Source organism: Andrographis paniculata, unplaced genomic scaffold (genome assembly GCF_009805555.1).
Source record: "Andrographis paniculata isolate CXL003 unplaced genomic scaffold, ASM980555v1 Contig70END, whole genome shotgun sequence".
NCBI lineage: Eukaryota > Viridiplantae > Streptophyta > Magnoliopsida > Lamiales > Acanthaceae > Andrographis > Andrographis paniculata.
Window position 1 is genome coordinate 1,780,703 of NW_026137607.1, and position 13,919 is coordinate 1,794,621.

Genomic DNA, 13,919 nt, shown 5'->3' on the forward strand with positions numbered 1-13,919 from the left:
AATAGATAATACAATTACTTAAAAAAAAATGAAATTGATACTTTATTGGGATTGACCAAAATGAAAAAAATGAATAGATTGTTAAGGGACGGATGGAGTACAATATTTTGAATATAAATTAATTTTAATATAATAATATAAAAATAAAATATTATTTTGCTATATATTTTAGAATGGGAACAAATTAATAAATAGTCAAATTTCATAAAAAAAAAAAAAAAACAAAGACCTCCAATCAAATATTAATTTTCTTTGGCACAAAAAAAAAAAAAAAACAAAGACCTCCAATCAAATATTAATTTTCTTTGGCACAAAAAAAAAAAAAAAAACAAAGACCTCCAATCAAATATTAATTTTCTTTGGCACAAAAAAAAAAAAAAATTTAATTTCAAAATAACATAAAAGTATTATAATAAATTTATGAAAATTAATGTTCAAAAAAAAAAAACAGTAACGGTGTATAAAAAAAAATAATGATAATTGATTATTATCTATTAAAAGAGAGTGGTAATAGAGTTTTGAATGAATAAAATTATTTATTTATTTAAATTAAATATAAATTTAACTGAAAATAAAAAAAGTAATAACGAAGGTACAAAAGAATAACTAATTAATAATAATATTCTTTTATTTTTTTAAAATAATTTCAGAATTCTAAAACTTACAAAATTACTTACTCAGTCCCTCTTAATAAATTTTAGGTATTTCATAAGTAAGTAATTAAGAAGTGTACGAGTAAAATTAATTATACTTCAATAAAAATAATTTTAGATTTAGATTAAGATTAAAATAATTAAATAATTTAATTAAAATAAAAAAATAACTTTAAAATATGATTAAAATGTATAATTGTATTTTCTTAAAAAAATAAAAAATAAATTAAGTGAAACAAAAAAAATAAAAATAATGGACAAATTAAATAAGAAGGAGCACTTATCATTTAAACAGAAAATTAAATGATAAATATTTAAATTATTCATGATTCAACAAAACAATATTTTTTTATCTGCCCACACGTGTGCGGGTTAGCATATCTTCACACGCGTGGGAGTCTTCTAGAACATGAGGATAAATTGCATAATTATTAATGTCAAATAAGTGTGCCTCAAAACTTACCAATTAAAATACAAATTTCCATATCTGCCTATAAGAAAAATAGACCAACATTTTCACACTAAAATTTCTCCTAAAACTCTACTCGGCTTTCAAAGTCGTTTTCACATTATTTATAATTTCTTTTTTTTTTTTTAATAAATTTGCATTAAACATATATTTCTAATTTAAAATATCTATTCTAAAAACTTATTACATGATGACATCCCTAGTATTTGATTTTATATTTTAGTATTGAATTTTAATTTAAATAGTGAGTGAATATGATATTTGTAAGAGTAAAATATTATAATTTTATAAAAACAGTAAAAATTGCATAGTAAAAAGTTTTTTTAAAAAATAAATAATAGTCTAATTTTTTCTTAAAATACTACATCCGTCCGGCTCCAAGGGTCTCATTGCATGTTGATATTTGAATATTAATTATTATATAAAAAATAGTACAAATTAATGAAAAATGACAAAAAAATACTTCTATTAGTATCTTAAAATACTATTATAACGACATTTGTGCAAAAAAACTATACAGATATAGAAATATTTTTAATGTTAATACAATGACGCAAAAGATAAATAAAATTTTAGAGTCAAGACGGATGAAGTATTATATTTAATATGTATTGGTAAATGAAAATTTCTTATTTTCACTTTTGGAATATGGATAAATTATTTTTGGCAAAATAGTATAAAACCCTCTGGTGAATTTGCTAAAAAAATCCTAGGTTCTAAATCTTAAAAGAATCTACTTGTGGTTCGTAAAATGTTGCATAGAACCCCCTCCGCTAGGACTTACATGTGACGCGCTTCAAATGCGATTTTTTGTCCAAGAAGTGATAAATATCTCTGTAAGTTATTAAAATGACCCTCTAAGCACTATTTTCTTCTTCCCCTTATCTTATTTGTCCATTCAAAATGATAAATATCTGGTTCCAAACCGCCGTTATTGTGCGCCTGATGAAGAATTGGAGAAGAAGGACAGAGAAAAAAATTGATAAAAAAAAAAAAATAGAAAAAAAGTGGTGGGTCTGAAGAAGAATTGGAGAAGAACAGGAACAAAAAAAATAATTAAGAAAAAGAGAAAAAAAAGAACCTATGTTCTGAACAAAAATTAGAGAAGAAAAAAAAAAAGAAAATAGATTAAAAAAAATAAGAAAAGAAAGAACTTGTTCCGCCTGAAGAAGAATTGGGTAAGAAGAAGGAAGAAAAATATTGGAAAAAAAAAAGAAAAAAAATAATTGTTCGCCTGAACAAGAATTAAGGAAGAAAAAAGAAGGAAGAAGAACAATGGGAAAAAAAGAAATAAAAATAACGTGTTTGCCTGCAGAAACCGTTCACCCTGAAGAAGAATTGGAGAAGAAGAAATAAAAAAAAAAAAATTGGAGAAAATCAGACACTCAATAGCAACGGTGTCTAGTGCTACGATTTTTTCACCGAACTTCTGAAAGAAAATTGGAGAAAAAAAAAGAGAGAGAAAAGAAGAAGACGACGATGAGAGTGAGTGCAGAAGAAGGAAAAAGAAGATGAGAGTGGATGTGTGAGAGAAAGGGAGGAAAGAACATGAGAGAGTAGAAAAAAATATAAATAAGGGTATAACGGTCAAATACGATAAAATTTAACGTATGTTAGTATAATTTATAAGGGAGGGGTGAGTGTGCAACATTTTGGAAATCACGAGTAGGTTTTTTGAAATTTTAAAATCACGAAGGGTTTTCAGCGAATTCAGAAAACCGCAAGGTTTTTTTTTGTTATTTCGCCATTATTTTTTACACAGCCGCTACCAAAAACAACAAATTACTTTCAACAATTGTATATTTGTTTTGTCTTGTCCATTTTGTCTCATCCATCCAAATATTCAAACAAGACAAATTGATAGAATGAAGATAATCAAATGAATGTCAGATTTATGTTGAGAACCGCCTAATTTCAATTATGTGCTAAGGGAATTAATTGTTTTTTAATTTAAACCCAAATTAGGTTATTGTATACAGAGCATGAGACAACCCCACTTTAGTGATATAGCATATTTGAGATCTTATCCTTAGAAAAGAAATTATTGTAAAAGTTTTCATTCGAGTTCCTTCTATCTCCATGATTTTCACCTGTGTTTGATACACAAAACTAACCAGAGGAGTTACCGGAGGAAAGAGTTTTCGGAGATCTAAAGGAGATGACAACCAGCTTCTTGGTTGCATTACTCTAAGCTTGTTGTATGCATTGATATCAGTACAAATTTGGGACTTCTAGTACATGTGCATCGAATGCAAATGTAAGCCTTTATGGAGGATATGAGTTTAGTGAGTTTAAGGTTGTCATATACTATTTTCAATATTGATTACAGTGGAATATCTTCTGGATTGAAATTTCCCAAATGTAAGTTGTTATAACCGAATTGGATTAACAAATACTTTGTTTATTTATTATTTTTCTACTCAAGTATTTATATCACTGTCAGTTAGCTGTTGAGTTTACTGCATTTTAAGAAAAATTACCTATTTAAGATGTTTGAAACAAATTTGTCAATCCAGTATTTTCCAACACATATTATACATTAAAATTTTATTAATTTTAAAACCATTCACACAAATCACTGAATTCTTGTAAAAGACATAAGATGGATGTTCTCTTTTCAAGGGTTTTTTTTTTTTTTTTTTTTTTTTTTATAAAATTGAATTAGTATTTAAATAGTATTTTTAATATTATATTTTGTAGTAAAAAATAATAAATTTTTATTAAAAATTTTGGGAGTTAAAAAAATAAAATAAAAACACCACCTAAATAAGTAGAATAGAAACATTTTAACGCAATCCCATTATCCTTCCTGTGGTCAAAATGCTATGATCTTTTTTTCTTCTCCTCAAATAATAAACTTATTTAGGTTATGGTAATATACACGTGTTTAAATATATTTTAGGGTGTGTTTGTTTGGGGAATTGGATTGGATTTAAACTATTCATCCAATTTTTTCTCCCCAAAAATATCAAATCAAACACCTATTTTTTATTTTTTATATTATACTAAAAATCAATTTTACATTCAAAACATCGCATCAACACCTATTTATATCACATCATACAACTATTCAAATTCAAAATTTTTACTATTCAAATCCCAACTCAAAATCCAAACCCCCAAACAAACACACCTTAATATATTTTGTAATTTTGATAGTTTGAGAATAATGAATATGTGTATTATAGAAGTAAGCATGCAAAGTGATGTGATAGTTTGCAATAGAAAATAATTTTTGATGTAATACTTTAAATGCAATTTATTTATTTTTCTATATAAATAAAGGTAAAATTGTGTGGAAATATAAGTAGATGGAAGAAATGTTTCTACCTTCATTTTGGGCCTAATTGGGCTTAGACCTTTTCAATACTCCTATAAAAAACATTATTTATAAATCTTTTAAATTCTATTAATATCTTTTGTATCACCAAATTATTTATTTTTAAAAATAGATAAATACTATTTTATTTTTTATTTGATAAAAAATTATTAATATTTACTTATCTAGCACCTTGCTAAATAATTTTTTATAACAAATAATCTTTTTTTTAAGAAAAATATAAATGTACCATTTAAGCATATTTGACAATTAGCTGTTAGCTGATTCATTAGCTGACTCGCTGATTTAATTAGTTATTTGTATTAAAGTGTTTCGTAAAACAATTTTTTGACATTAGTTGTTTATACGTAAAATGAGAATTAAGGACATTGATATGCTAATTTTTAGAATATTTAATTTTATTTATTTTGGTTTAAAATTTATGAGAATTTTTGTTATTAATTATTGAAATCATAAAAATATTATAAATTATTTATTTTTAATTTTTAGATTTGAGAAAAATATTTTTATTAAAAACAATAATATTTTATATATTTGAAATTGTGTAAAATATAAAATAATAGTAAATATTTTGTATATATATTTTTTTATTATGTTAATTATTATTTATTATTTTTTAACGTAAAATTTATATAGTAAGAATATATATAAATAAATTAATAATATTTGTCTTTTTTATTTGATTTAATTTTAAAAGATTTATATATTTTATAAAATGATTTATATGTAATAATTGGTAATAGTAATGGTTGTAAATTTAAGAAAATAAAATTATAATTTAATAAATTAAATATATTAAAAATAATTAATAAATATTGCAATAAAAATATATTTATGTGTATAAAATAAATAAATAATTTTCAAGGGTAAAACAAAATAAACAAAATAAAAATAAAGCTCTTCTAAACAATGTGTATATTAGTTTTTCAGAAATTAATTTTTTTTTACAAAAAAAATTCTTTCAAAAAGTTAATTTACAAAACACGTAAATTAGTTTTTTTACCTGTCAAAAGCTAAAATCTCTTTCCCAAATACCCCCTTAATCTATAATTAATTTTATTATATAATAATTAATTTTACTAATATATTTCTTAATTACTTACTAATTATAGTTTACCTAAATTTCCATATCTACGTTAGGACGGATGGAGTATTTATTATTATTGATATTTGATTTCATATATTACTGCCGAACCTTTTGTTATTATTATACTTCATTTGTAAAAATATATATATATATATATTTTTTTTTATCATTTCTGTTTTTCACACTTAAAATATATTTAATTTTTATATCACATATTAATACCAAAGATGTCAGTCAAAATTTAGCACGCGCTGACAACACATCGTATGCTAACACATAGTACACAATATTACTATAAATAACACATCATATATTAATATAATACAAATAAAATACATAAACTATAGTACATAATATAGGCTTATACAAAATATGCAATAGTTGATTTTAGCACACGATATATTCATATGCATCGTATGTTATAATTCTAAGCTGACACATTTCTTTATTTCATACAATATATATCATGTGTTGTTTGAGACAAAAACATATTTTATCGGTACTAATTGGAAAAATCAACACGGTTCCCCAAATTAGCACCATAATCCCTTTTAATACTAAAATTTTTAATTTCTATGTAAATTATAAATATATATAAAGTACAAATGATTAAAATGTTAAAATTATCTTATATATGTCCATTAACAAATAAAATACTCTTAATCTATTATAAAATTTCAAAAGATATATTTGTCCAGAGGGAGTATTATTATTATCTATATAAAAAAATTAATATGAAAGCATATTAAGTATAATTATTAAAAAATTTAAAATAAAATACCCTCTTGTCTAGGAAATAATTTGTAAAAGTACAAAAGAAATAAGGCTAAAATTTTCAAATAGAGGAAGTAATACTATATGTTTGGTTGTTATTTTTAATCAAAATAAACACTATTTATCATACATTGTTTTAATAAAAGTTTTTAGTATATATATTATATATTATTATATATTGATATTTTCGTTTACTCGTGTTACCACTATTTGATGCTTATTTGCTGTTGTTGTTATTCATTGGTGATCATTTTGTTAGTTGAATGCCAAAAATGCCTTTTTGCATAGTGATTTGACCGTGAATGTCGCTCTCTATGGTCTGAACCAGGCACCTCACGCTTGATTTTTCAAATTCAGTCCTATCTTTACTTAGTATGGTTTCTCTCGTAGTGCTCATGACTCGACTCTCTTTATTCATCGAAGCTCCTTTGGGTTTATTATTCTATTATTGTATGTTGACGATACGATTGTCATTGAGAACAATATTTTTGGTATTTCTTATTTGCGGGGCTACCTTCATTGATATTTTAAGATGAAGTGCCTTGGTCATCTTCGCTATTTCTTGAGACGTGAGATTTATGACAATTCATATGGCTTTTTTTTTGTCTTATGCCAAATATGTATCTAATCTTATCTATTGTGCAAACAATTGCCTCATCCTTCGGGATAACTCTTCTTTATCATCAGCTGATTGGATCCTTAATTTATCTCATCGTATCTCGTCACATAGCCATGTTGTACATATTGTTTGTCAGTTCATGGTTGCCCCACAGAATGCACATTACTATCTAGTGTTCCATATTCTTCGTTTTGTTAAGGGTACGCTACTTCATAGTCTGCGCTTTTCGGCTCATTTGTCCTTGATTCTTGTGGGCTACTGTGATGCAAATTGGGTAGGTTATCTCTCCGGTCATCGATTTACTATTGATTTCTGTATTTTTCTTGGTGACTATCTGGTTTCTTGACATAGCAAGAAGCAGACAGTGTCTCCAAGTCTACTGTTGAGTCTAAGTATCGTGCTATTGTTGATTCTACCTCCGGAATTTTGTGGCTTCGTTGGTTACTGTCTGATCTTGGTGCCCCAGTCCTTGTCTGTACTCTTCATTGCGTCTGTCAGAGTGCCGTACAGATTGCGAACAATGATATTTTCCGCTCATGGTTGCTAAGACGGTTCTGTTGCCTCTAATCTCGACCGAAGATCAAACGGAAGATCTCTTCACTAAATCTCTTCTCTCAGATCGTTTTCATATTCTCTTATGCAAGCGCAAACTCAGGTTAATATCTACGGCACCACCTTGAGTTTCGGGGGAATGTTAGTATATATATATATATTATATAGCGGCGACTACGGTGCTGAATCTTAAAATTTTGTACCATGCAGCACACGGTGTTACTACAAGCAGCACACCGTATATATTCATATAATACAAATAAATCACATGAACTAACATCATATGTTAATAGTCTTATACAACATAAAAAAATAGTTGATTTCAGCGCACCGCATGCTGTTATATAACACACTTGTAATTATGAACCAACAACACAAATACAACACATGAATTAACAACACTTATAATTATAAACCAACAGCATATATATTTACTATATACATCATGTGTTGTGTATAATAAGAATGTGTGTTGTTTACATATATTACGGGTGTTGATTTGAACGGTACTGAATTTTTCAAAGCAGCACCCTAACCGTACCCATATTATATATATTATTGTATATATTGATATTTACTTTATTGTCCCTACTTGATTATATACTTGTGGTAATTTTTTGAATGAAATATATAATTCTTTCACAAAAACTAACAAAATTATAATATTTTCTCTTACAAAATATAAATATTTAAATTTTATTTCAAACCTCGATCAAACAAAGACGTGGAGTGCTTAGCTTAGCTAGTGGCTGCCTTGATCTCAGGAGCACTTGATTTGTGTGTCTGCATTCTTATTACGTACAACTACTTCATTCCTCAGCCTTCCATGGCTGAATTCAATTTTAATTCTAGAAGCAATGCATTTCCGATGAAAATGTCAAACACTACAACTGCCTTCACCTGACATGCCTAAATATATATACATATATATATATATATGTATCACTGCAAGAACATAACCGTGCTAGAGAACGATCGATCATATTGTTTAGCTTTTGAAGATCAGGCGCAGATGCCTCCCTCATTACATTACTAGAAAACAAACATTTAGCTTTTGAAGTTTTCATTACATATATGGAAAGTGTTCTTTTGATTGATGTTACAAAAACAAAGATCCAAGCTTTTGAAAATCATATGATGGATTGGATGTTGTTTCGAAGAAACTTATCGTCTTCCTCTATAAACTATTTCATCATCATCATCATCAACATCGAATGCTGGGTTGCAAAGACACTTGAAGAGTCTTCCGATTCCCTGTCGCAGATCGAAGTCATGTCTGAAAACTATATATATATATTTCATTTCAAGTCTTGTATAAATGCAGACATATTATATATCTTACATACCTGTGTAAGTAATGGAGTCCGGTAGCTGAGTGATCGCGGCGAGTCCTCTTCATCGCTGCTGTCTGAACTAGTAGTGTCATCATCTTCGTCAGCTGAAGCCATTTTATTCTTTGATGTCCCGGCATTCGGAATATTCTTTTGGCTCTGAACATAAATAACTTTGTTAGTTCCATTCCAGACATCAAAATAGATATCCGAATGTTAATCAGACAAAACAGAGCCACCTGAAAGACTTTCCCTAAGATTTTCAGTGCCACTGCTCTTAGTTTGAGTTCTTCTTTCCTTACATAGCTTTCTTGCAGCACCTACAAAAAAAAAAAAGCGGACATGACTGAACTCGGAAAGAAGGAAGGGAGAATTGTAAGAAAATTTGTCGAAGAACACTAACCATTTGACACACATGTAGTAAAGTTATTTCAATGTCTACAACATTAAGCTTCCATAAGGAGTTTATAAGTGTGTCTTTATCGAGTCTTAGATGTGATTTGAAGTCATTTGTTTCTGGACTTGCGCTGCCGCCATCTACCTTGAATTGGCGCCGGATATCTTCTTGAACTTGGAGCAGCTGGAAAGTGCCTGCACCAGGTAGGTATATGCGTACATATACATACACACAGTCAGCAGCTTCAAAGAAACGCTATAAAAAGGTTAAAATTTAGCTACAAAAAAATTTCGTAGCAAAATATAATAATTCATAAAAAAAATATTTTTACGACGAAACTCATTTCGTTGCCTATATCGCGTTAGTAAAGGTCTTTGGCGATAAATATGAGTTTCGTAACAAACAATAAATTTTTTGCAATGAAAACTAAGAAAAGATATATAGCTAAAACTATTTTGCTATAAAATTAAAATTCATAACAAAAGATTTTTAGCTATAAAATATATATGATTTTTTAGCCAAATGATTTTAGCTATGAAAAATAATTTTGTAGCTAAAACCTTTTTGATAGGAAGATAAAATTTCCTAGCAAAAAGGTTTTAGCGACGAAATTAATTTTGCAGTACATAATTTTTTTTAGCAATGAAATTAATTTTTATTGCTAAATGACACGTTTTAACTATAAAAATATTTCATAGTTAAAAATATTGTAGCTAATTAGATACTTTTTTGTAGTGAAATATCGAATGAGAATAAAATGAATGGAATCGAATGCCTTTGGCTGCAGTGAATTGCGATTTCAAGAAATGTCCTTTGTTGCGAACCCACTCGGCCATGAACGGCACGCCGAGGTATATAGCTTTCTTGCCTAGCTCTTGCGCCGCCTGTCTTGTGTATATGTATCCTATGGTGTTCAAAGTTTCAGCCCCGAATGCTGCCAATTCGAATATGTTATATATATATATATATATATATGCTGAGATCAATAGTGACATATTTTTGTACTTGTGCTATATTAATATAAATTACATGTCTCTAAGGGTCTCATTTACTTTTGCGTAAAGCTGTTAACAAGTCGAACCGAACCAAATTTTAAGTGTTCGTTAACGTTCGCGAACAAGGCTCGTGTTCGTTAACGTTCGCAAACAAGGCTTGTGTTCGAGCTTGGCTTATTAAAAATTTTTGCTATTTGAGCTCGTGTTCGTGTTCGGCTCGTTTAGACTTGATTAAGTTTGTTCGAGTTTGTTCGAGCTCGTTTGTTTCACTTTTTTTTTTTTTTTTTAATTTATATATAAATTTAAAAAAAATAAAATTATTTTATTTATATATTTTAAATTAATATTTTATTTATTTATAAATTATAATTTTATATGTATATATAATATTTATAATAAATATACTATTTAAATGAATGTTCGCGAACAAAGTTTGGGCTCGTTCGTTAACCAAACGAGCCTGTTTATGTTGTTCAGCTCGGTTCGTTAACGTTCGCGAACGAGCTTTAACTGAGCAGAATCAATCCAAACCGAGCCGAGTTCAACTCTACCAATTTTGCGTCATTGTATTTAACATTAAAAATATTCTTATATTTGTATAATATTTTATACAAATATCATTATAATAGTATTGTAAGACACTAATAGAAGTATTTTTGTTATTTTTCCTTAATTTGTATTACGGTTTCATATTATAATTTATATTCAAATATCAACGCGCAAAAAGTACATGAGACCCTTGAAGCCGAACGGAAATAGTATTTACAAACCTGTTTGTGAAAGCTTTTCAGCCTCGGATCGAGCTTGTTTTAAGAAGCCTCGCTTGTCGCCGCAGACATAAGGTTGAAGAAAGTCCCTTAGCTTCCTAGCAAGCTTTTCTTCTCTTTCTCTTTGAACACCCTTAATGAATCCATTACCATTACCAACGTGAGATCTAAGAAATCGATCGATAATACTTGTAATAATCTCCTGTTGGATTGATTACAATACCTTGAGTCTGTCGTGAAGAAGTTTACCATCATCATCATCAACATCATCATATTGAGTGAGAGTGTTGATTAATTGTGCGGAAGACATTGATGCTGCGACAGGTAGGTGGCCTATATAATCTTCAAAAACCTCACTTCCAAAGAGAATGGCAAAAACAGCAGTGGGATCCAGCATTGCTTCCCTAAATTATAATTATTATTAAAATATGAAATTGAAATTCTCTATTTCAATCATTAGAATTCCTATATTTATAATGCCGTATAAATCATCTAAATAATACAAAAATCTTACAAATCTCTTAAATAAAATAACTATCGTAAATATAATACTCCCTCCGTCCGAATACTATGGTCTTATTTACCATTTTTGTCTGTCCCAAAACAATAGTCTTATTTTCATAAATAATCATATCACCGTAAAATTACCCCTACTTTTTCATTTTTATTACACAATTTTACAATTATATATTATATATAATAATCAATATTGTAAAGTAAACAAAGAGAGATCAGATATTTTCAGATGAGGTAGGGTAGGGTAGGTACGTAATTACTTAGGAACGTGATGCTTTCCATTTCGATCGTATGCTTCCCTTTGTGCTGGATCGCTTAAAACTTGGTATGCTTCTCCTAGTACCTGAGACAAATCAATAAAACATACACGTTAAAGAAGGGATTCGGGCATCCAACCTAAAACCAATTGGTAATAAGTGGAGTGCCCTTCACCCTTATATACCAGGGGAAATTTCACATTTAGCAATGTGGGACAATATTCAACACTCTCCCTCGAGATAATAATTTCGAAAATCCATACAGGATCCAAACCCAATACGGGCACCATGGCTCTGATACCATGTTAAGATGAGGATCCGGGGTTCCAACCTAAAACCAACGGATCCCTGTCTTAACAATACATATATATATATAATGAATTAATGGGCGGCGGTTTTCAGCAATTGATATTATTACATATATCACATGAACAAAGAATACGAACTATAGTCTAAACAACACATCGTGTGTTGTATGACAGCATAGTATTATTTCAAACAACATATTCTATGTGTTAATATAATACAAATATAGCACATGAACTAACAACACAAGTTATAGTCTCATAGCACAACAGTAGTTGATTTTAACACATGACATACTCTTGTACACCACACTTGTTATTATAGAAAAACAGCACAATACCTTTAGTATATAGAACATGTGCTGTACGTAATAATAATCTGTATTGTTTGTACATATAATGTGTGCTGAGTTGAAAAATCAGCACGTCGCTACACACAGCAAGGTGGAAACTGACAAGTAAAGGATTGGATTGGATTGGATGATTAATTACCTGAAATCTTTGAGCTGCCTGAGGATCATTAGGGTTTTTATCAGGGTGAACTTGCCTAGCCTGCAATATATATATATATATATATATATTTATATTATGAATTAGGTGACAAAAATGAATGAACGAATGAGAAGGGAACAAACACAAATACAAATACAAATACAAATTACCTATATACATGGATACATAGATACATAATGTCGTCGAGAGATTTTTGATATTTAGTTTAGATTACGGTTATTTAGATTTGAGCCTATCGAGTCTGTTTTACGCTACTTATATAAAGATCCCTTGTTTTGATGATCAATAACGCCAAGCTTCATAGTTTCCGCAAAATTTTTTAACACATACCTTGAGGTAGTAAGCCCTGCGAATTTGAAGCTCGGAGGCAGAAGGATGAACTCCAAGAACATTGTACAACTCATCACTTTCCATAACCAAAGACTAATAACTAACATTTACAATCACAATTGCAATTTATGTGTAAGTAATTAATTGGAAGAATTAAAGATATATATATATATATCTGGATGAAGAATTGAAGATGGCAGGCATGATAGTATGATGTTGGATCCATGGCTTTACAGTTTGTTCTTAGCTGCTTTAGTATTGTATTGTATTTTATTTTATCGAATAAAGTCATGAAGAAGTAACACTCACTATTAATTAACTCTCACTTTGTGGCGCTCATCATATTATTTCTGTTTTAGTTTCCCATCTCTCTTTCTCCCTCTCCATTAAAATAATAAATAAATAAATAGTTTATTGAAAAGTGTTTCGGTTAAGCTCATTAATTAATTGTGGATCGGGTCCCGACTCTGCATTTTCAGAAAAAAAATATATACTTCATCCGTCCACCTCTAGAGTCGCATCTACTTTTTACGTCAGTGTACTATTAGTATTATAAGATATTAATTAATAAAAGTATTTTTTTGCAATTTTTTTTAATTTGTACTACGTATTCATATAATAATTAATATTAAAAATAAATGAGAACCTTAATGCTAGACGAAGATAGTATATTCTTTCCTTTATAAAATATATCATCATTATTATTTTAATGCCAAATTCAAGTAAATTTTTTTCCAAATCTATAAAAAGAAACATAACTATGCATGTAATTAGGGTAAGCCCATTAATTTTATTTATCCTTGCTTCCAAAATTATATACTAACATATTATAATGGGTCAGATAAATTATTTGATTTAATTACATTTAATTTGATTTGGGCTTCAATAAAGAGCAACTGAATGGGCTCAAACAAATAGCACAATAAAAGTTCCAATATGCCTTGGCAAGGCATTGTTGGTCATCCGTCCCACTTACTGTATCCGTTTTTTTCTTTTTGTTTATCTTATTTATTT

At 28.3% G+C, this 13,919-nt stretch overlaps 1 protein-coding gene across 1 annotated transcript; it reads right to left on the reverse strand.

Annotated features, from left to right (window-relative positions):
* Nucleotides 1–8,518: 8,518 nt before the first annotated feature.
* On the reverse strand, nucleotides 8,519–13,011 carry LOC127264484 (chaperone protein dnaJ 10-like). Its single transcript, XM_051294033.1, has 10 exons — nucleotides 12,906–13,011; nucleotides 12,555–12,614; nucleotides 11,761–11,843; nucleotides 11,208–11,388; nucleotides 10,988–11,117; nucleotides 9,998–10,156; nucleotides 9,229–9,416; nucleotides 9,065–9,145; nucleotides 8,841–8,984; nucleotides 8,519–8,748 (listed from the first exon to the last, which is right to left on the reverse strand). Exons 1-10 carry the CDS (start codon nucleotides 12,987–12,989, stop codon nucleotides 8,659–8,661), a joined length of 1,200 nt encoding a protein of 399 aa, XP_051149990.1. The 5' UTR covers nucleotides 12,990–13,011; the 3' UTR covers nucleotides 8,519–8,658.
* Between the last annotated feature and the right edge of the window lie 908 nt (nucleotides 13,012–13,919).

Excerpts from the sequence above, each read along its gene's own strand:
- LOC127264484 (XM_051294033.1), bottom strand. The coding sequence starts at position 12,989 with ATGGAAAGTGATGAGTTGTACAATGTTCTTGGAGTTCATCCTTCTGCC. Across the intron at positions 10,157-10,987 it reads TGAAAAGCTTTCACAAACAG|CATTCGGGGCTGAAACTTTG; the intron begins GTTTGTAAATAC and ends TCGAATTGGCAG. Across the intron at positions 8,749-8,840 it reads GGACTCCATTACTTACACAG|GGAATCGGAAGACTCTTCAA; the intron begins GTATGTAAGATA and ends GATCTGCGACAG.